General features: G+C 40.0%; 1 protein-coding gene across 2 annotated transcripts in view; it reads left to right on the top strand.

The window, feature by feature from the left end:
- The window catches only part of Arfgef1 (ADP ribosylation factor guanine nucleotide exchange factor 1), a 98,647-nt gene extending 76,948 nt beyond the window's left edge, over nucleotides 1-21,699 (top strand). For both annotated transcript variants that reach the window (XM_041667432.1, XM_041667431.1), the window contains exons 26-39: nucleotides 85-236; nucleotides 374-546; nucleotides 1,296-1,456; nucleotides 2,276-2,406; nucleotides 6,017-6,146; nucleotides 6,699-6,834; nucleotides 6,918-7,056; nucleotides 8,897-8,969; nucleotides 12,896-13,028; nucleotides 15,687-15,826; nucleotides 17,237-17,405; nucleotides 18,405-18,543; nucleotides 19,539-19,656; nucleotides 20,293-21,699. In XM_041667432.1, coding sequence (XP_041523366.1) covers nucleotides 85-236; nucleotides 374-546; nucleotides 1,296-1,456; nucleotides 2,276-2,406; nucleotides 6,017-6,146; nucleotides 6,699-6,834; nucleotides 6,918-7,056; nucleotides 8,897-8,969; nucleotides 12,896-13,028; nucleotides 15,687-15,826; nucleotides 17,237-17,405; nucleotides 18,405-18,543; nucleotides 19,539-19,656; nucleotides 20,293-20,457 — 1,959 coding nt within the window. In that variant the 3' untranslated portion in view covers nucleotides 20,458-21,699. The remainder of the gene's footprint in view (nucleotides 1-84; nucleotides 237-373; nucleotides 547-1,295; nucleotides 1,457-2,275; nucleotides 2,407-6,016; nucleotides 6,147-6,698; nucleotides 6,835-6,917; nucleotides 7,057-8,896; nucleotides 8,970-12,895; nucleotides 13,029-15,686; nucleotides 15,827-17,236; nucleotides 17,406-18,404; nucleotides 18,544-19,538; nucleotides 19,657-20,292) is intronic.
- The last annotated feature ends 453 nt before the right edge of the window (nucleotides 21,700-22,152 follow it).

Here is a 22,152-nt window from a genome sequence, read left to right as displayed (position 1 = left end):
TTTGTGCTTTTTTTGTAAGGAAAGAATGAAAAGTCATAGTTTTGCCTCTGACATTAGCATCTTGGTCTTGTTGCTGCCCTACAGGTTGGTTGCAATCCTAATGAAGATGTAGCGATATTTGCAGTGGACTCCCTGAGGCAGTTATCAATGAAGTTTTTAGAGAAAGGGGAACTTGCAAATTTCAGATTCCAAAAGGATTTCTTACGGCCTTTTGAACATATAATGAAACGAAATAGGTAATATGTTTTCTTCTTTTTTAGTTAAATATCAGTAATAGCTTAATATGTTCTACTCCAAAGAGAAGAATTTTTAAAAAAGAAAAGGGTTGAATTTTATGTGGATGCATATTTAAGCAATTACATTACTATTTTAGGTCTCCAACAATTCGAGATATGGTTGTACGGTGTATAGCACAGATGGTTAATTCTCAGGCTGCAAATATTCGCTCAGGATGGAAGAATATTTTCTCCGTATTCCATCTAGCTGCCTCTGACCAAGATGAAAGCATAGTAGAACTTGCCTTTCAGACAACAGGGCACATTGTCAGTAAGTATTACTTAGCTGTGTTCAAGTGCAGCCAGAAAAGCTGACTGTGTTCAGTTGACTTGTGGTGCTGGAGTAACTCAAGGCCTGCGACTTGCTAGGTCAAATACACTAACAACGAGTTGTATCTCCAGCAGCTGGGTTCTTGAGGCAAAGCACTTTGATTCTTATATTGTTCTTAACCACTGAATCATCTCCTCTGACTTTGTGGGAAATTGAAGTATTAAGGATGGAATCTTATACAAGTTAATCTTGTATAAAAGATAGTGATTAAATGTTTGCTGTGTAAGCTGGGTGGCCTGAGTTTGGGTCCCCAGCACCATCAGAAACAATCTGAGCATGGCCAAGCACATCTGTAAACCCAGTTTGTGTGGGGTAGGACTATCTTGATTATCATTTAGTGAGTGATTGCTTAAGTATTAAGCATTTTACTTAAGTATTTCAAGAATAAAATGTCCTTGTAGGCATGGTTAAACACAGGTATCCAAAGAGTAGTAACTCTGCATATCTGCCCAACAAGCATTAAGGTGCACCTGTTAGTTTATTATATAGTGTTTAGAGTGTGAACAAAATAGACACATCTTACTCAGGACAGGGTAGTTGTGAAGAGAACTCATACACATTTTTTTTAGGTGGCAAAACCCTTGACAACCTGTTAGAAGTATGTACTCCTTTAGAGATTAATATATCTTGGATACAATTAAAATAATTGAAAATATGTAGTTATTTCTATTTATTTTTCTCTGTTTTAGCTCTTGTATTTGAAAAACACTTTCCAGCCACTATTGATTCTTTCCAGGATGCAGTGAAGTGTTTGTCTGAGTTCGCATGTAATGCAGCTTTCCCAGACACAAGTATGGAAGCGATTCGACTAATTCGCCATTGTGCAAAATATGTGTCTGATAGACCTCAGGTATAGTAGCATCATTTAGTAAACAGAATATTGCTGAGTAATGGGTTCAATGTGAAGTCTGTATTTGTTTGGAAAGTTACTGTACAGGAAGCATTTATTTTGAGCCCAAAATTAGTTTGAACTTGATTCTGAGTTACAGTTCTCCCAAGTAAATACATTTATTCATTTGATTTTCATAACACCAAATGGGGCAGCTAGTGTTACAGCTTTATATAGATAAGGAGACAGGTGCGAGAAGTTTTAAGGTGTGTCCATAGTTGCAAGGCAAGTAAAGGAGAAAGAGGCCTGGCCTGTTTCCTAGAATCCTGACCTACCGCCTGTCTGCCTGTGCCGTGCAGCACTGAAGTTACACATGGATGAGTGTGTACTTAAGCACTGAAATAAAAGACTGAATTGACAGCCTTGCTAATTTGACCTTGAATATCTGAACCTATTCAGATATGTGGGGAAGGAGGTATGTGCACATGTGTATAGGCATGTTTTTGTGGAAGCCAGAAGCATTAAATGCCCCTAGAGCTGGAGTTAACAGGTTGCTAACCACCTCACAGGAGTGCTGGGAACCAAACCCAGTTTCCTTACAAGAGTAGGATGTGGTCTTATCTGCTAAGCTATGACTAGCCCTGTAAAACCAACTTAAAAAAAAAAGTCTAATCAAAGGCTCTTTACAGACAGTTACAAGTCTTCAGCTTTTTGTGAATTATTATATATTAAATTTCTCACTTTTGATTGGTAAAGCACTTAGTGTTTTTCCTGAGAAATATTACTGACTGTGTCAGAATATGTATCTTTGCCTTACTGATTGCATCCTTCCTCTTGAAGGCTTTCAAGGAGTACACGAGTGACGACATGAATGTGGCCCCTGAAGACAGGGTGTGGGTGAGAGGGTGGTTCCCGATTCTCTTCGAGCTATCATGTATCATCAATAGATGCAAATTAGATGTAAGAACCAGGTAACAATGCATATTTGAAATTTAAGTTTTGAAAGATTTATTTTTATTCTCAATAACTTTTATTATGGATAAACAAGTTTACAGTTAGAGACCACAAAATTATTGTTTTCTTTTAACCAAATATATTAAGAATTAGAGAGAGAGAGACATCGATCGATCTTGCCAGCCAAGCTGTGATGGCGTACACCTTTCATCTTAGCACTTGGGGGGGTGGGGAGCAAAGGCAGGCAGATCTCTGTGAGTCCAGGCCAGCTTGGTTTACAGAGCGAGTTCCAGGATAGCTGGGGCTACCCAGAGAAACCCTGTTTTGGGAAAAAAAGAAAAGAGTTAGATAGGCACATTTTAGACTATATTTATAGACAGAAGTTTTTGTTCCACCTGATTCCATAACCATTCTGTCCCAAGGAAACACATAGAGGCTTATATTAATTATAAACTGTTTGGTCTATTAGCTCAGGCTTTTTATTAACTAGCTCTTACAACTTAACCAATAATTCTTAACTAGGTTTAGCCACAAGGCTTGGTACCTTTTCTCAGTAATGAATTATCATTTTGCTTCCTCTGCGTCTGGCTGATGACTGGTTCTCTAACTTTCCTCTTCCCAGAATTCTCCTAGTCTGGTTGCCCTTGCCTGTTCTTTCTGCCTGACTACTGGCCATTCAATGTTTTATTAAACCATTATGGTGACAAATTTTTACAGTGTACAAGATGATTATTTGTCAGCATTTCCTCTTTTATCTTTTCAAAACAAAAACCTTGAATCTAATCTCCTTTCTTTAGTTTTTTTCCTGATCATTATCCATAACAACTTGTAACCAGTATGCTAAACAAAGACAAGCATCCATAATCCAGTTGGGGGGTGGGGGATGTGGGCATAGTTTTCTAGGCTACTTCTTGCTGATTGGGCTTGCTGGTAAATCTTTGGGGGACCCTGAGAACATTAGGATTATGGTCAAATCCTGACTGGAGTATTCTATGAAACTGTATCACCTCAACTTACCACCTTGAAGCTGTTCTGGATGTGGAACGCAGAAGAAACTGCAACAGAGAGCCATCTGCTCCTGTGGGGTCTTTCTTGATTGAACCTGATTTTTCTTAACCCAGAATGAATTCACAGCCTCTTATTTCCTTTGGAAATAAAAGCAAAACCTCTTCTCCAAAGTAACATACCTTTTGACTTAAATTTTGAAGTCAAGGCATTTTCAAAATATGTAGGTTAGATTAATCCAACAGCATTTATAATCAAATGTCTTTTAGCAGGTATTGCTTCTTCCTCAGCAGTCAAACAATTCAAAGACAACACAATAACATGCCGTACCCATCTTTATGTAACTTTTTAATTTTTGGTTTTTTAGGACAGGGTTTCTATGTGTATCTTTGGCCACCCTGGAACTTACTCTGTAGATTAGGTTGGCCTCAAAGTAAAGGAGATCAGCCTGCCTCTGCCTCCCAGGTGTTAGGATTAAAGGTGTGCACCACCACTTCCAGCTACACTGTTTCTTTTTTTAAGGACTTTATCTTTTTTTTTCCTCTCCCAAGTCTACATATATTTTTAAACACACTGTAAAGCATTTGGAGGTTTGCTTTTCATCTGCATCTGTCTTTACTGCATATCTCTATCTTTTTCTGACCACATGAGTTTTTATTCTGCTAAGGGATATGGCTAGGATTAAAGCTGTGACTTTGGCAGCTTGCTGTGCCCCATTCCTTAGATTTCTGAGAATCTATCTTTATGGCAGGAGCCGTATTTTATTGCCACAATTCTGTGGAGTTTCAAGGTTTATGCCACTGCCAATAAGCCTGCTTTAGACTGCTCATAAACACCATTTAATTGTTTGGTGACAGAGCCTTTTAAAAGAGCCTCAGGATTTTTTTCTGCTTATACTGATTCAGGAAGCCTCTCTTAAAGGAGCCACAACTCTGCTTTCATCAGCAAAACAGACCCTACCCGAATAAAGATGGTTACCAAGACGCTGAGCTTGACTCTGTCCTTGTCTGTCTAGAATCCTTTTTTAAAGCTTTCTCAGACTTTATATGGAAATTCCTGCCAAACATTTGGAGGGCATTTGTAGATGGAAGTTTTTATCCTGTCTAGTCCCACAGCCATTCAGTTCCAAAGAAACACACAGAAGCTTATATTAATTATAAACTGTTTGACTAATTAGCTCAGGCTTATTATTAACTAGCTCTTACAACTTAAATTAACTCATAATTCTTGTCAATGTTAGCCATGTGACTTGGTACCTTTTCTCAGTAAGTTATTTTCATCTTGCTTCCTCTACATCTGTCTGGTGACTGCATCTCTGCCTTTCTTCTTGTGTGTTCCTTTCTGACTGAATGGCCGCAGGTCTACATATAATAATATGATTACTAAATATATTAGTGGAAAATGAAATATATTACTTTACTTAAATCTGTCTTTTAGTCTGTTTAATACTGTGAACAATTTTTTTTCACTTGTTTCTACTCAGAAACTTTAATAAATAACAAAATTTTTTTCCTGGTAGATGGTAGAAGCATTTTTTAAAATTAATTAGCTCTTGTTTTGTTTTTGATACAAAATGTCATGTAGCTCAGGCTGACCTTAGGCTCCTGATCCTTCTGCCTCTCCCTCATATGTACTCATGCTTACAGAAGCGACACTGGCTAAAAGAATTTATAAAGGAACAGTCTTGAATTTTAACAAGTTGCTAAAGAGGTCCTCTGCCAAACAGTCTGCCATGTAAAAGTATAAAATAAAATATTTGCTAATGTTATTGATATTACAGAGTTTTATGAGTAACTTGTTTGGTCTGAGCCCTACTTTGGATTATTATCTATTTTGTAAGAATTTCTTTTATAACAAAAACAGCTATAAAAGTGTAAAGTTCCTCAGGCTGTAATTCCCAGCTAATTTTGATGGGTATAGTTTTAACGTAAAGAAGAGAGTCACTTCAGTCTCATATCTTGTTCCTAACATGCCTTGGGTGTTGCAGGCTGGTGGGAACTTGCTGAGGTACTGAACATACATCATACTTATCTTACATATCCACATAACATGTTTTTTGAGAACCTACTACATGTGCTAGGCCTGAAGAACACAGCAGCATATGAACTAGGCTCTGTACCAGTCATTAGGTAATGTTTAAAGATACTGACCATTTTAACACTTCTAGAAATAAAAACTTCTGAGTTGAAGGGTGCAGACATATTACTAGACAGAAGTTAACACGAGTTTTTTTCTGTTCCCCACTTCTTCCATCAAGGCCACAGCTCCTAATCCCTAACAAGTTGCCTTTCCCTAGTGACCAAGCATTCAAACAGATGAGCTATAGAAGCCATTCCTAGTGGACCACTGCGGAGTCCATGTACAGTCTTCAACAGCTGAGCGGATGGGAGGGGAACAGAAAAATAAACAACCTTAACGTCAGAGCCTTTGGAGTTTTTATTTTCTGGATGATGTATCCTAAAGGAACATGTTATTTTACAACTTAAATTGCTTTATATTCAATATACATTAACAACCAGTATTAACTTTCCTTTTTTAGTAGGTTTGTAAACATTTAAAGCTTTCTTAAGATAGTTTGGCTGCTTCTCATTACAGCTTTCCTAACTGTGTTCTGTTACTTAGGGGCTTAACAGTCATGTTTGAGATAATGAAGACATATGGCCACACTTACGAGAAGCACTGGTGGCAGGACTTGTTTAGAATTGTTTTCAGAATATTTGACAATATGAAATTGCCAGAGCAACAGACAGAGGTAAGAGAACACAACATTTTCCTTAGCATAAAGTTGTAACATTCTTCGGGTTTTTCACTCAGTACGTGTTAGTTTTTGAAATTAAACACACTGAACATAAAGAATTCCTAGAATATGGTGTCTTCAGTACATGAGAAATACTATTTTCTTTCATTAGCAAGGGCACTATTTGGAAATAGGACTGAATTAGTGATTTACTTTTTATTTTCATTGCTTTTGTTAACTGTCAGCTTCTCTTCCATATTTTGTTATAGTCATAAGAAAGAAACACCAGTAACTTTTATTAATATTAGATGCTGAATTCTTGTTCAGTAAAGAATACAAAGTAAAATTAACTGTAGTTATTTCAATTTATTTTACTATAAACCACTTAGATATGTATTTCAGATTCTGTGGCCAGAGAGTCTCATTTTTCCTCTCTGTCCTGTATAGCAATATGACATGGAGACTTGTGTAATTATCTTTAATGTAATTTAGGAGACGTGATTTGAGACAGGGTCTAGTGGTTGATGGACAGCATGACCTTCTTTTCATGATCCCCTTTCCCCCCAGAAAGCCGAATGGATGACAACAACTTGCAACCATGCCCTTTATGCAATCTGTGATGTATTCACCCAGTATCTAGAAGTTCTTAGTGATGTACTTTTGGATGATATTTTTGCCCAGCTCTACTGGTGTGTGCAACAAGGTAGGTCTGTACCAGCTGTGTGCACACCTAGTGTGACACATGACACCTGAGATGTGTCAATGAATTACTCTTTTCTCTTGTAGACAACGAGCAGTTAGCACGCTCTGGTACAAACTGCTTAGAAAACGTGGTTATTCTGAATGGTGAAAAGTTTACTCTCGAAATCTGGGATAAAACGTGTAACTGCACTCTGGATATCTTCAAAACTACAATACCACATGCGTAAGATTTTATTCAGGTCTACTCTGTATTTACATATTGACTGGGTTTAAAAGTGAGTAATTACTGAACTATAAAAACTACATGAAGTAAGTTCTTTGTAAACAAGAATCTTCTGTGTTTTTCCAAAATTTGGATCATAATGTGATGATTCTTCAGGTTTTTGAACATATCACACACCAGGTGATATTTTGAGTTAACGAGAGCCTTCCTTAACATGTCTTTCGGTTACAGTAGATTTATTAATCTACAGAAAATCTGTTTGTAAACACTACACTGTACATTCAATTGTTATCTTTCTGTGGGGAATGAATTATGAGTAGTTTTTAATCAATAAAGAAACAGATACATAGCCAGGCGATGGTGGCGCACACCTTTAATCCCAGCACTCGGGAGGCAGAGGCAGGCGGATCTCTGTGAGTTCGAGACCAGCCTGAACTACAGAGACAGGCTCCAAAGCCACAGAGAAACCCTGTCTTGAAAAAAAAAAGAAAGAAAGAAACAGATATATCAGCACCTGGATTATTCATAGGATGGATTGGAATTTATGTCCAGCACAGCCCTGGGGCTTTCTGATTTGTATATAGCTTTACTTGCTGTCTGAAATGTTTAAGTCTATAGATAGACTCTTCCTAGAAACATTAAATACACCCAGTGCTGATATAAAGTCATATGAAAATTATCAGCTGTTCCACTTTTTAAGCTTTGTATCCTGTTTTGTAACATGAATTAAATCTCGTTTACGTTCTTGTAATAGCCTTATAAATAGTAAAATTATAAATAGAAAGTAAAACAAATCACTAACTAGAAAAGTGGTCTATACTAAAAGATGCACAATGATTTCTTTGACCCACTTCCAGTTATTCAGTATATTTTCTCACTTACCTGGAGCAGGGTGAGATAGTATGAATCCTTGCTTTGCAGCTCTCCCTACTCCCTCCATCCCCATAAGCTCTTTATATAAATCTCCTGGCTATGCATTATTTTTAATTGGATCTGCATGTGTTTTAATTTGTTAAGTTACACACTCATGGTAATGTATGTATATATAACTTTCTTAATAGAAAAGATCGATTTCCAACTTCTCTTTATTGCAGCGAAACCATTTTTTGGCATATGTCTGCCTGGATTCTAGAGCTTTGATTCTTAAACATATTTCTTCTGCAAGTTTCTAACTCATAAGTGGCAAGTTAATTTATCTTTGGGACTTTGTTGACCTAATTTTTCTGTCTTTTAAAAAAATAGAATTTTAAGAGTTTATAGATTTTAATTTTGTTTTAAGTTTTAATTCTATGAGGTTTTTTTTTGTTGTTGTTGTTGTTTTGAAAAGTGTCAGACTTTTAAAACAAGTTTGCAAGCCTGGTGGTGGTGGCGCACACCTTTAATCCCAGCACTCGGGAGGCAGAGGTAGGCGATCTCTGTGAGTTCAAGGCCAGCCTGGTCTACAAGAGCTAGTTCCAGGGCAGGCTCCAAAGCTACAGAGAAACCCTGTCTTCAAAACAACAAAAACAAACAAACCAAAAAAAAAAAGGAAAAAAACAAGCTTGCTCTAAGGTGATATTTAAGACATTAATATTTAGAAGAAATAAGTCTGAAATCTATGGCACTTTAGAAAGTATATTTTTCTTTGAAACTGTTATCCTTATAACTATATTGAGTGCTGCTGAATTAATCTCCAAAAGTACATCTTTGAAAATTTTTACTGAATAGATCTCAGAAAATTGCTTTTATCAGTAGTCAAACTGTAATTTTTTCCCTTTTTTAATGCCCATTTAAAATATGTTGCATGTGGCATAACTCTTTACTGTGGCCCAGTGACTGGTTTTGTTCTGGTATCTTAAAGGCTCCTGACGTGGCGTCCTACTTCAGGAGAGGCTGCTCCCCCCTCTCCATCACCCATGAGTGAAAAACAATTGGTAAGTAAACCTTATTTGATTTTGTCTATGGCAAGTAATTTAACTGTAGCCAAACTCTACGTGTCAGAGCCCTAATGTTCCCATTGCTGTTACAGAATGCCTAACCCTAGGTAGTCTAGAGATACCCGAGGCCGGCTTCTCAGTGTGGAGGGCGGCTGCAAGGGAGCAGCATGTGTCTACGGGAGGCTGCCCTCTCCTTCCACATTGGCCCCTTAACCTTTTATAGTAAGACATCACTCTGTCCATAGGGCACTGCCCTCTTGTCAGATGAACTCTTACTGTTCAGAGGATTAAGTTTGAGCATGAATTTTGTTTCTGATTCCACACATACACTAAAGAGAGGCAAAAAGGAATGTCTGGATATAAATATCTGAACTCTGGCAGTGAGACCAGCTCTTCTTAAAAGACAATGTAAGTTTCTTATGTGAAATTCTCAGATTAAAATTCCTGATGACACATTTTACATATAAGAGTTTTATACTCTGTAAGTACCATGGAGGGAATACTTAAAATTACTGTTTATTTAGGGCATAGAATAAAATAATTTCAAGGGTTATGAATGCAGAAGCCAGATTATAGAGATTTTTTACACTAAAGATATTAAATCTTGTTTTACCTTTTTACTTTGATATAATTTCATTATATAGAAAATAGTGAAAGAATTCTAGTGTGCCCTTCAGCCCATATATTGGATTCCTACACAGCTGTACAGGAAACACTTTTAGCCAGCTCACATGTACGCTCCCCTGTACCTTCGCCCTGTGTGCTGCTTCTGTTGTCGGCTCACTCCCTCACATGCTCTCTCCATGTGGTTTATCCAGTCCTTTTAGGGGAATTTGCAAATATGGTGTTCTTTAACCACTATGAGATTCACATCTTTTTTTGAAGATACCAAAAGGATAACTCAGATCACCACAATCAAAACATTCTTGTTGGAACTATTTTTATCCAATATGTAGGCTTCATTCTGATTCTACCTTTTCCATTTTACCAAAAACAGCAAGAAAAAAAAAACTAGGTCACACTGTTCATGTTGGTTTTCTAGCCCTTGAAAACTTTGAAAAGATTTATGTGTGTTATGTATATTTTCCTACATGAAATTTTATGCTCCACAAGTATGTAGGACCCTCTGGAGGCCAGAAGCGTTGCCAGGTCCCATAGAACTTAAGTTACACATGGAAACAAACCCAGGTTTTCTGCAAAAACTGTCAACAGTCCCTAGCCCTTGAATTTTAAACCTCAGAGAGCGTAGTAGCAAGATAGTGCCCACTGACCTGTTTGCTTCCCATAGCTTTTAAATTTCTCAACTAATTGTTAATAGGAAAAACATAGATTACATACTAGAGTAGTATTCTGTTTCTTGTGGTATCTGCCACAGAGATTCATAATTGCCCCGTAATTGATGTGTTGGTTTGATCCGTTAGACACCCCATCACTTGTTGAACATCCTCTTCTGTCACACAGGGTAGCATATGCAGTATGGGTCTGTACTGTTCGGTATGTCACTGTGGTGAAGATTACGTCAGGCATCTCACCACAACCTCAGGCTTGGGTAACAAAGATGAGTCCCGCTGGCCCCTGGCTCACCTTGTGATCTTGAAGCTGCTGCTGCCACTGCCATTCTGCTCCTGTCAGCTCTGTTCTCAGTCTGTGTTTCTCTTTTCCTCTAACTACGTAGAACTGGCCAAGGTTGTCAGAAGTTCCCGCTGCCACTCCTAGCTGAAGTAATTCTTGCTGTGCACTTAAAATAGTATTTTAAAAGTAACTGGTCACTATAAAAATAGATGTAATAAAAGTATATGTACAAGAAAGAATTCAGGGCTTAAATATAACAGTTTTTCTACCTCCCTACTAATTGATCAGCATGCTTCCATTTGTTTCTTAGACATATTTAAAAGATTTTTTGATACACATACACTTAAAAGATTTTTAAATGTAAATACTAGTTAGCATATCTACGCAATATTTTCACAACTACATGAAGAATTTTTTTTTCCCAGCCTCCCATTTCCCTCCCCCTCCTCCCACCCTTCTTTCCCTCCTCCCACCCTTCTCCCCCTCCTCCCACTCCTTTCCCCCTCCCTCTCCAGTCCAAAGAGCAGTCAGGGTTCCCTGCCCTGTGGTAAGTCCTAGGTCCTCCCCCCTCCGTCCATATCTAGGAAGGTGAACATCCAAACTGGCTAGGCTCCCACAAAGCCAGCACATTAAGTAGGATCAAAACCCCGTGCCATTGTCCTTGGCGTCTCATCAGCCCTCATTGTTCGCCATGTTCAGAGAGTCCAGTTTTATCCCATGCTTTTTCAGTCACAGTCCAGCTGGCCTTGGTGAGCTGCCAGTAGATCAGCTCCACTGTCTCAGTGGGTAGGTGCACCCCTCGTGGTCCCGACTTCTTTGCTCATGTTCTCCCTCCTTCTGCTCCTCATTGGGACCTTGGGAGCTCAGTCCAGTGCTCCAGTGTGGGTCTCTGTCTCTATCTCCATCCATCACCAGATGAAGGTTCTATGATGATATGCAAGATATTCGTCAGTATTGCTCTAGGATAGGGTCATTTCAGGTTCCCTATCCTCAGCTGCCCAAGGAACTAACTGGGGACCTCAGCTTGGGCACCTGGGAGCCCCTCTAGGGTCAAATCTCTTGCCCACCCTAAAGTGGCTCCCTTAACTAAGAATTGTGCTTCCGTGCTCCCCTATCCAAGAATTTTTCTTTACCCTAACATTCAAAAATTTCAAAAATAATTTTTCAACCCTTTGTGTTGTAACCCAGTTTTAAGTATTACTGTAAGTATTCCTATGTGTTTTTATTTTAAAATGTGTTTGGAAGTCAATATGATCAAATAGATACTCTGCAACACTAAAACAATTTTTTACTTAACATTGCTTATATGTTAAAAAATAACTTACTTAGATTACTAAAACCCATAACAATAAAATAACGGCTCTATGATGTAGAGTGCTAGAGAGAGACTTGGTGTTTGAGAGCAGGAACTGCTGCTACAGGGGACCTGAGTTTGTTCCTCAGCACCCACATGGAGCTTACACCCATCTGTAACTCCAGCTCCAGGGATCCAACACCTGGTTCTGGTCTCTGAGCATCTGCACAAATGAATGCATACACATAATTGAAAATAAATCTTTAAGAAATGTTCTCATACTTAATCCTCCTATAGTAAAAGTATATATAGTTGTATTTTATCAAGAACTGGAAACTATGTTCTCATTTGACTTGTAGCCAGTTAAAATCTACTTGCTCAGCACTGTTTCTAGGAACACAAGCCTCCACAAAGCCCAGGTAAGGCCATATAGAGAAATAGCGCAGTGCTCATCCTAAAGCCAGCTTCTCCTTTCTCAGCTTGTTTCCTTGAGAACAGAAGACACTTCTGTAGCTACTCCCACAGTCCATGAAATTGCCCTCCACTTTCACCCATGTGAGCCGGGTTAGATCTGGAGAACACGTGTGCATCCTGCTGACTAGTTTTGCATGCATGTAACATCGACTTAGCATAGCACAGATGGTATCAGGCCTGAACTCACAGAAGGTCAGAAAGGGAGCCTTTTTTTTTTTTTTTTAATGTAACCTTGGCTGTCCTGCAACTCGCTCAGAGGCACAGAGATCTGCCCACCTCTGCTTCCCTAGGGCTGGGATCAAAGGTTTGTGCCACCACCACCTGGCCTGGGCTTAGGTTTTTTTAAGTTTTACTTTCTGCAGTCCAAGCTGGCCTCAGATTTGCAGCATTCTCCCATATGAACCCTTAGCTGTTGTCCTAAAGATGTTCAGCTTTTACCTGTATCTAGATAATTTAAATGCAGAATGATTTTTTTCATGGATAACATCTAAATTTTATAATTTTTTAAAAAAATAGTATAATATGAATAACAGAAAGTATGTTCCTCCTTGCAGTGTGCTTAACAGTAAATTTATCTTACTAGGATACAATATCACAGAAATCTGTAGATATACATGATTCTGTTCAACCAAGATCTTCTGATAACAGACAACAGGCACCACTGGTTTCTGTTTCTACTATGAATGAAGAAGTTAGCAAAGTGAAACCTACAGCAAGTGAGTTATTTATCTAAATAAAAATAAAATATACTTTATATAGGTAAGAGTCATTTTTTTGATAAACTTCTTTTGGGGGGGGGGGGTTCAAGGCAGGGTTTCTCTGTGTATCTCTGACTGTCCTGGAACTCACTCTGTAGACCAGGCTGACCTTGAACTCAGAGAGATCCTCTTGCCTATGCTTTTGAGTGCTAGGATTAACAACATGTGCCACCATCGCCTGGTTGTTGCTCTTATTAATCAGCATATTCCGTAATTAGGTTTGAGATAACGTTTTACTGTTTCTACGCCAGTGTGGACATGTCTGACAGATGACATCTGCAGTGTCAACTTTGGCTAATGTTTGCCTTGGGCGCAGAGGTCTTCTCTGTTCCTCTATTTTCAGACCCCATTTTCTGTGTGTAAAGGTGGGAAACCCCATGTCTTCCTCTCCCTATCTGCTGGGCACTTAGTAAAGGATCCCAATGCAGGAGCTCCCAGCTAAGGGGACCAAGTCTTCTGCACTGCTGCCTACCCTGTCTCCATGGATCACCTTCAGAATTGTCCATCACCTTTGCCCCAAAATGATTTTTTGACATCAGTTCAGTTTTGTTTGCTGAAAGCAAATAACACATAGAAAAGACTATACCTCTTTAGAAAAGAAGGTTGCTTTAAACGCTTTATAACACTGGCGTCTGTGTGACCAACTAGATGGCTCAACAAGTAAAGTCACTTGCCACCAGGCCTGATGCCCTAAGTTTGATCCATGGGAACTCTATGGTAGAAGGAAAGAGCTGAGTCCTAAAAGTTGCCCTCTGGTCTCCACTTGCCAACACACACATGTATGTACATGCACAGTAAACAGAAGATAAATGGAATGAAATTTTAATTGAGACTATACTCACTGAACAGTGACTATTTACAAATAAACAGCTGAGTTTGATTTCATACATTCAGAATGTTGTCAGACGCCACCCATGACTAGTTACAAAACTTTTTCATCACTACGGAAAGAAAATCCCATAGTCAATGAGAAGCCACTCCTTATTCTCCCCTTCTCTATCTCCTGACAACCACCGTTCTGCTCTCTGTGTCTCGGCTCTTCTGTGGGTTTTACATGGATGAAATCATATAGTGTGTGATCTTGAGATTCGTCATAATATGAATCAGTAACTTACTCCTTTCTATTACCGAGTTAACAATCCTCTGTGTGTTTGTGCACGTGGATTATGAGTAGTGCTAGTGGGAGTATTTGTGTCCACACAGTCTGAACACCTCTTGTCAGGTCTTGTGTAAATGTACCTGAAAGTAGAATTACTGGGCTGTATGCTAATTCTTTGTACCATCTAAAGAACCATGAAGCTGTTCATGGTAGTAACACCATTTATATTCCTACTGAGAGTCACAGTGCAGCCTATCTGCCAAACTCTGTTACTGAGGATATCTAGGTACCACTCAGAGCTCTCCCAGCATCCTAATGAAACATCTTTTCCTTAAACACCTGCCTACTGCTCAGCCCCTTCTGGGGTCCAAGTGCTACCAAAAGACTCTGGTCTGGGATGTTTCCGCTAATAAAATAAAGGGGTGAGAATGCACAGTGCTAGCCATCACTGTAGCAAGGGGGACCTTGGGCCTAGTGGGGCTCTTTGTTTTTAACTTATCTTCAACCATAAGAACCAAATACTATATAGAACAACATTTCTAGAAAAATATTTGAACAGGGAACTTTCAAATGTCTCAGTAATTAAGTTTAACTTGCAAAAATTGGTACCAGAGAGGGAATTTTATAGTAAATGCTCTTCATATTAGAAAGAAACTAAGGGATTATAAATCAGCAACTGCTGGAACTCTTGCCCCTGATTGGTTAATAAGTAATTCCTCTTGGCATCTGTTGCCCATTAGAACAGGAACCAGATGTGGCCTTGCTGTCTGACCCTTCCCTTCCCTGCCTGGCCCACATCAGTGCTGCCCAGTGCTCACAGCAATTGGTGGCTGAGTCCTCTCTCTCTCAGCCCCTCCATCTGCACCTGCCTAGCTGCCTGGTTACTGAAAAGCTGTGCTGTCCTTTGATGCCATCCCAGCAGGCTGGTAGACTGAGCAGTGAAGTTTGTCCTAGCTGTGGAGTAGAAGGCTGTGTGGGGAACACTTCTGAAACTGGGTTTAGTGGCAGTGTCCTTAACCCACATGTTTATAATTTGTTTACTGGTGTATCAATTGAAAATAAGCATTAGTTTAATCTACAAACACATGTGGACCAAGATAAACCTGTCGGACAGCTAAACTACAATATCCCATGATTTGTTTTGTGTTGATTTGGGTCCTGGGGTTTCCTTATACAGGTTTTCATATTTTCAAAGAATAGACTTGGACATCAGGAAAAGCTACTTATTTCAATAATAACCTGAATTGAAAGTAATCAATTTGAACAAGTACACTGTTAAAATCATGGAAGATATTTCCACTTGTTTAAGTAATTACCTTCTTAAACATTTCATTGATACAAAGTGAACTTTAGCAAGTGGTATCTATGAACAAAGGCAGGATATCTTCTTCAGTGTGAGCTACTAGCAAATGACCTTCGTACACAGTAATGTTTCCTTAGCGTTGTAATATCATAGAAATTATAAAGGATTCAAAATAATGTTTTGTTTGCATGTGCATTGGGGGGTTTCCTCACAGAATTCCCAGAACAAAAATTGTTTGCTGCCCTGTTGATTAAATGTGTTGTGCAGCTGGAACTCATCCAGACCATCGACAACATTGTGTTCTTCCCAGCCACAAGTAAGAAGGAAGACGCAGAGAACTTAGCTGCAGCCCAGGTGAGAAACTGTGATGGTGGCAGCTTGCCTGTGAGAGGAGGGAGGCGGCTGCAGGCTCTGGCCTCAGACAATATTGAGGCTAGAGATGTCATTTGGAAGACCTTCATGTAGTTGTCATTCCGAGCCGTGAGCTCATGTCATGAGGTATAAGAATGGCCGTGGCAGAGAGGGAGGGTCAGGGAGTGAGCTCTGGGGCCTCATTCACCACAGTTGTCAAGACAGTCAGTAGAGATGCCCTGGAAATCAGTGAGCCCCAAAGAGGAAGAAGCAAGGTCAGGTCAAAGTCAAGTAAAACAAATGTTTTAAGAAGGATTAACCAAGTGCTGTAGATGGGTCACATGACATTGATAGTTCACAGGAGTTCATAAGCTTGACATTGAACTCAGTTTAACACTGTGGGTGTAAGAGGAGGAGATGGAGAGTGTATATATTGTTAGTTAGCTCTGTTAAGGACTTTTACTGTGCAGAGGTCTGAAGAAATGTAGTAGTAGTGCAGGGGCATGACGGGGTCTCCCAGGTTGGTGTTAAGTCAGCGTGCTTATTGATGAGCACTTCCCACAGAGAGAAAGCCAGGGTGGAGGGGAATAGGTACTATCCAGTATTTCTGAGCGACTGGTGTCGAGAGTGGAGCCGTCTGCAGTTACACTAAATAGTCCACTTGTGGTGGAGGGGTAGGCAAAGGATGCAGTTAGGAAAGGTGTGTGCATTTGAGGGAGGAGGAGTTGTTGAGAAGAAAAGTCCCACACCATGTGAGTCTGGGAAGAGTGCTTTTTAGACACAGGGTGTGTGAGCATTTGAACTGGCCATCGAGAAACATGGAGAAAAGATGGTCTAGGCCTGTTGCCCTCAGTCCTACCATCTCTATGGATGCAGTCACAGAGGAGGTAATTTGCCATCAGATTACCAGAAAAAGAACAGGGATCCTGCAAGAGAGTAATTAAAATCATTATTCAGAGATGCAAAACTGCTTGAGGTGGCCAATGACCATAGGCCTAGGAGGACCAAAGCCTGGTGTCAGGGTTCCAGGAAGGTTTGAGACAATGGGAAGGGTGCTGGTACCAAACCCTTAAAAGAAGGCACATGTTTTCTACTTTGTTAAGATAAATTTGCTCATGTCTTGGATAGGAGGTAGAAGCTGTAGAGATGGCTCAAAGGTTAAGAGCACTTGCTGCTGTTGGCAGAAGACTCAGTTTGAGTCCTAGCACTCCCCTCAGGCAGTTCCAGGTGATCCAGTACTCTCAACTCTGGCCTGTGTGGGCGGGCACCTACGTACATGTAGTGCACATATAGATGAACAGGCATACACATAGATACATGGATAGTAAAGAGAAAAGGGCTAGGGGAGAGCATTGAGTTTTAAGTTTACTAAAACTAGTTTAAGTGTGTATTGTGGTATTTTGTTTTCCAAAGAGAGATGCGGTAGACTTCGATGTTCGTGTTGATACTCAAGACCAAGGAATGTACCGTTTTTTAACATCACAACAGCTTTTTAAGCTACTGGACTGCTTATTAGAGTCGCATAGATTTGCAAAAGCATTTAATTCCAACAATGAACAGAGGACTGCTCTGTGGAAAGCAGGTAGGCCATCGTGTCTCATCGTGTCACAGAGAACACACTGGCATGTGGTTGCTGGAATTTCCTGAGCCAAATAATCACCTGAGTGTGTTCATCCTCCACTCATTCCCTCAGTAGCTGGCTGATTTGTTTTCCTCAGATCATGTAGACTGCTTTTGTATTGCAAGTTGGCATAATTCAGACTCCTCCTTTGAGAGAAGAACTTAAGTCCAGGTTCCACATGGACTCTACCATCCCTATTAGAATGACTTTGTTTCCCTAGGAACGGCCTTCCCTTGGAACCAAAAGGAATGATGTGCATGAGGAAACTACATTTGTTTTAGGAAATTTAGCAGATTTGAATAAAAAATAAGCTTTGTATAAATTACATTCAAGAAATATTTGTACCCATTCATAGGAGAAGGTTCTTAGAACATAGCCAGAAAAATAAAGAAGGGGCTGTTTCTGCATCCAGTAGAATGCAGGCTGCTATGTAGTCCCTGGCTTTTTCAGCTAACATGGCTTTATCCTCTTCCCTTTACAACCCAGTCAGAGAACAAATGCTGACATCTGACTAGGACATTGCTGTGAAGGGCACTGCTTCTCCTCTGCCCTTTCGTGTTTCTGACTTGCAACAACCCTTCCCTCCCTCCCTCTACAGCCTCTGATTATAGAGCCCTGCCAAGAGCAGAGCTCTGCACCTGCTGTTTTGCCTGCAGGGCTCCAGGTGTAATTCTTTAGGAGTGTTTGCTTTCCCAAATTATTTTATATCGGAGGTTTAGAGCAGTGGTTCTCAACCTTCCTAAAGCTGCCACCCCCACCCACACAAAATTATTTTCGTTGCTACTTCCTAACTGTAGTTTTGCTTCTGCTATGACTCATGTTGTAAATATGCGGCCCTAGAGGGTGGCACCCACAGGTTGAGAAGTGCTTTGTAGGCAGCCAGTGCTGTCTCCCCACAGGCTGTTAGACCCTTCTATAAGGTGCCTTCCCCATCTGACTCCAGAAACTTCCCCTCTACAGGCTTCAAAGGCAAGTCCAAGCCCAATCTTCTAAAACAGGAGACAAGCAGCCTGGCCTGTGGGCTGCGCATTCTCTTCCGGATGTACATGGACGAGAGCCGAGTCAGTGCCTGGGAAGAGGTCCAGCAGAGGCTTCTAAAGTAAGGCTCGTGGATGGTAGCTGTGTGGACTAGAAGAGGGATAGTAGTGGCAGCAGATGGCTGAACCTTTAGAATCTGGAAGATGAGTATGAAGATTAGCATTCAGCCCCTCCTCCCTGTGTCGCAGGCTTCCTGTGGACTCTTGTGCATGCCTCCTGGTGTCTGGACCACAGCAGCACCCAAGCAGGTCAAGTCTAACATACAGGAAGGACAAAGGAGAAATTTTTATCACTCAGAAACTTGATCTTGACTCCTTCCAGTGCCTAAGATAGGTCTTTGTTATAAAACAGTGATGAAAAGTGACAGGTTGCCTTGTCTGCCTGCATTTTTTATTAAAAACCTATTTGGAGATTTGTTGGTTTTTTTCTAGGTTTTTCAAGACAGGGTTTCTCTGTGTATCTTTGGCTGTCCTGGTATTCTGTAGACCAGGCTAGCCTCAGACTCAGAAAGATCTGCCTACCTCTGCCTCCCAAGTGGTGAGATTAAAGGTGTATGCCACCACTGCCCAGTTGGAATTTTGATGAGTTGAATTTGTTTCATTCTGTTTTACTTCATAAGTAAATTTAGCTTGTGCTCGGACTGAAAGGCTGTTTAGGAAAGGCTGCCCATACATTGCTCATTCCTGTCCTGAGAGCAGTGGTTCAGTACATGTCTCACAAGTCACTGTCCAATCTCCTATTTATGGACAAAACTAATCAGGTGCAGAAGAGGCTGAACCTCACAGTCACGAGTTTCAACCCAGGTCTCACCAGCAGGCCTGCACACCTGCTCTGTCACTCAGGGGCTCTAAGTGAGAGAGAAAATGGAGATGTGGGTTTGTTTCTTTAATGTTTTCTTCCTAATTTGAAAAACAAGTCTTGTTGCCGAGTTAATAAAAACAAATAGGATCCAGCCAGTTCGGCAGTAGTTAATATTCCCTGCCCTCCTTTGTCTGGAGCTCTCTGAGTGCAGACCAGTAGGTCTCAGTATATAAAACCCAGCCTTCTCTTTTGCAGCGTCTGCAGTGAAGCACTGAGTTACTTCCTCACTCTGACATCCGAAAGTCACCGGGAAGCCTGGACTAACTTACTTTTATTGTTCCTAACTAAAGTTCTAAAGATCAGTGACAACAGGGTAAGTATGAGGCTCCCTGTGCACCCCTGTCCCTTGCACTAAACCCAGGCTATGCACACTCTCACTCTGTTTTCTGATCAGCACTTCAATTAGAGCAGGAAGTAGAATCCCATCTGACACAACTGATAAGATCCTCAGCATTGAAATCCCCGTTATGACCCCTGAAAACAGGCCTCTTGCCCTGAGCCTCTGCCTCACCATGTCTGATTCTTGGGCCTGTGCGCAGGCTGCATCCAGCCTTTAGTGTATTTAGTAGCTCTCCAGTTAATCAGAGCGAACAATTAAGCCAGTAAAAATAAAAATAAAAATTATCTATATGGAAATGTAGATTCAGTTTTCCTCCCTAGCCTGCTTACTTTTGCTCAATATGCAGGAAAAGTGTGTTAATTTATTAAATGTCAGATATGTAAATAGAAAATGTTTTTTTAAAAGAGTAAAGAACCAAGTGGCCTGGGCTTGTGCACATTTTTGCTGTTTTTAATTACTTTCACGCTTTCAGTTGTATAATCCATGTCCTTAATACTTGGGCAGACCCTCCTCTCTATGATCAGAGCTGCTCTAGCTTTTAAAGGCAGCTTAGCTTCTGTGGTTTGTAATACAAGCGGTACTAATGGAGACATTTATCTCCTCCCCCAGTTTAAAGCTCACGCATCATTCTACTACCCTCTCTTATGTGAAATTATGCAATTTGACTTGATTCCTGAACTTCGCGCTGTTCTTAGAAGATTTTTCCTGCGAATTGGAATAGTTTTTCAGATATCACAACCACCTGAACAGGAACTGGGAATAAACAAGCAATGATGAGAACTGAATATTTTTCTGTTGGTGTTTACATTCCTCTGCTCTACAAAAAGGACCCTGGAGCAGAGGTTTCCTACTGAAAAATTGTTTCTCTGAATTGCAGTGTCTGAGAATTAGTGGTAAAGATGCTTGCAGCTATAACTCAGTCGGAACACTCCATGCGGTCCCTTTAGTAGTCTGGTGGCCTCTCTGTCATGTTGGGCTCATGTTGAGCAGAAAGCCTGTTCAAACAGTGTCAGCTTACCTTCACAGGTCCTTCCCTGTCCTCTGAGCAGGGTGAGCCCCACACACTTTTGGCAGGTACGGAAATGAAACTTACCCAAAGAAGTATAGATATAAAGATGGAACTTCTGCAAGAAGTACAACTCAGGAGAGCTGTATTTTGAAGGATAAAATGTTTATAATTGGGGGGAAGGGAGAAAATTATTGCTCATGGTAAAAGATATTTAGCAACTATGGTATTCTTACTCTGAAGATTTTTGCACACTCAGGCTATCTGAGATACTGGGAATCATCATCTTTCTGTGAAAATGTACAGAGATGCAGGTCTGTAATATAAAAATCTTAAACATATTGTTCCTCCTGCACTGTTTGATTTCTTTATTTTCTTATCTACTTGCTAAATACCCATAATATTTTGTCAAATGCACTAAAACATTTGGGTTGAACTTTTGTCTTTTGGGGGGAATGGTCATTTTGAGAGCTTAATATGATCTAAATCTGTTGTGGCCAGTGCTTGTCAAGATCACAACAGGAGGGGAAACCACCAAGGTAGGAGACATCCGTGCTGACAAGAACTACCTGTGACATACTCCTAGGGCTTTAAAGATGAGCCATTAAAGTAGATAACTTTTCACACAGACTGAAACTTGAATCACTGCAAAATGAATCTAGGTTGCTGTCACTTTTTCTTTTGGGTGGCGGGGCTTGATGTAGATTTTATTCTATGTACAGAATTTAATGTTGAATATATTAAAATAACAAATCTGGCATGGTTTGGGGAGGTTAGATTTACTGGAAATGTATTCATACTGTGAATTGTGCTCTGATGGTTAAAACGAAAAGCTTGTCAAGCATTCCATATTAACGGTGGATGTAGAAAATTTTTTCAGATGGATAAAATGTATATGGTACAGATGTAAAGTTTTCTATGTAAAAATTCTGTACAACTTTCTGTACAATATTGATTCTCATCTGGCATATCTAATCAGGTTATAGATCAATAAAGTTTTTGAATTATTTCATCAGTGCAGTTAAAACTGTGTAACCTACAGCCCTGTTTTCATTGATGTTTTTTAAGTCAAACTATAAAAATGATATTTTTTTAGCTACAAAGACACTTCTTTGCAGTCTATGCATTAGGTCCTTCACCTTAATCCTAGGAGATCCAAAAGCGTATTTACTAATTAGAGATAAAGCTATTATTTATTTACTATGAGACTGGAAAAGGTTCCCCCTGCCTTCGGGGAGTTTGTAATGTGACATTTTGTAAAGGAGTCAATCCCAGCTGTGCGATTAGCTAATTCCAGGAAAGGAGTTGTAGCCTTCGCCTCCACATCTCTTTAGAGCAGCCTTGTTCAAAGCAGGATAAATGGTAGAACTAAAAGCCACTTTGCTGTCTGCTGATCTAAGCCATCTCCTTATATGACTGGCAGTAGCATCCTATCTCCAAAGAGAACACAGTCCTTCTTACTG

The sequence above is a fragment of the Microtus oregoni genome, unplaced genomic scaffold (genome assembly GCF_018167655.1).
Source record: "Microtus oregoni isolate MIOR12 unplaced genomic scaffold, Mior012 000017F_ref0000208, whole genome shotgun sequence".
NCBI classification, from domain to species: Eukaryota; Metazoa; Chordata; class Mammalia; order Rodentia; family Cricetidae; genus Microtus; species Microtus oregoni.
This window is presented reverse-complemented; position numbering and strand designations above follow the sequence as displayed.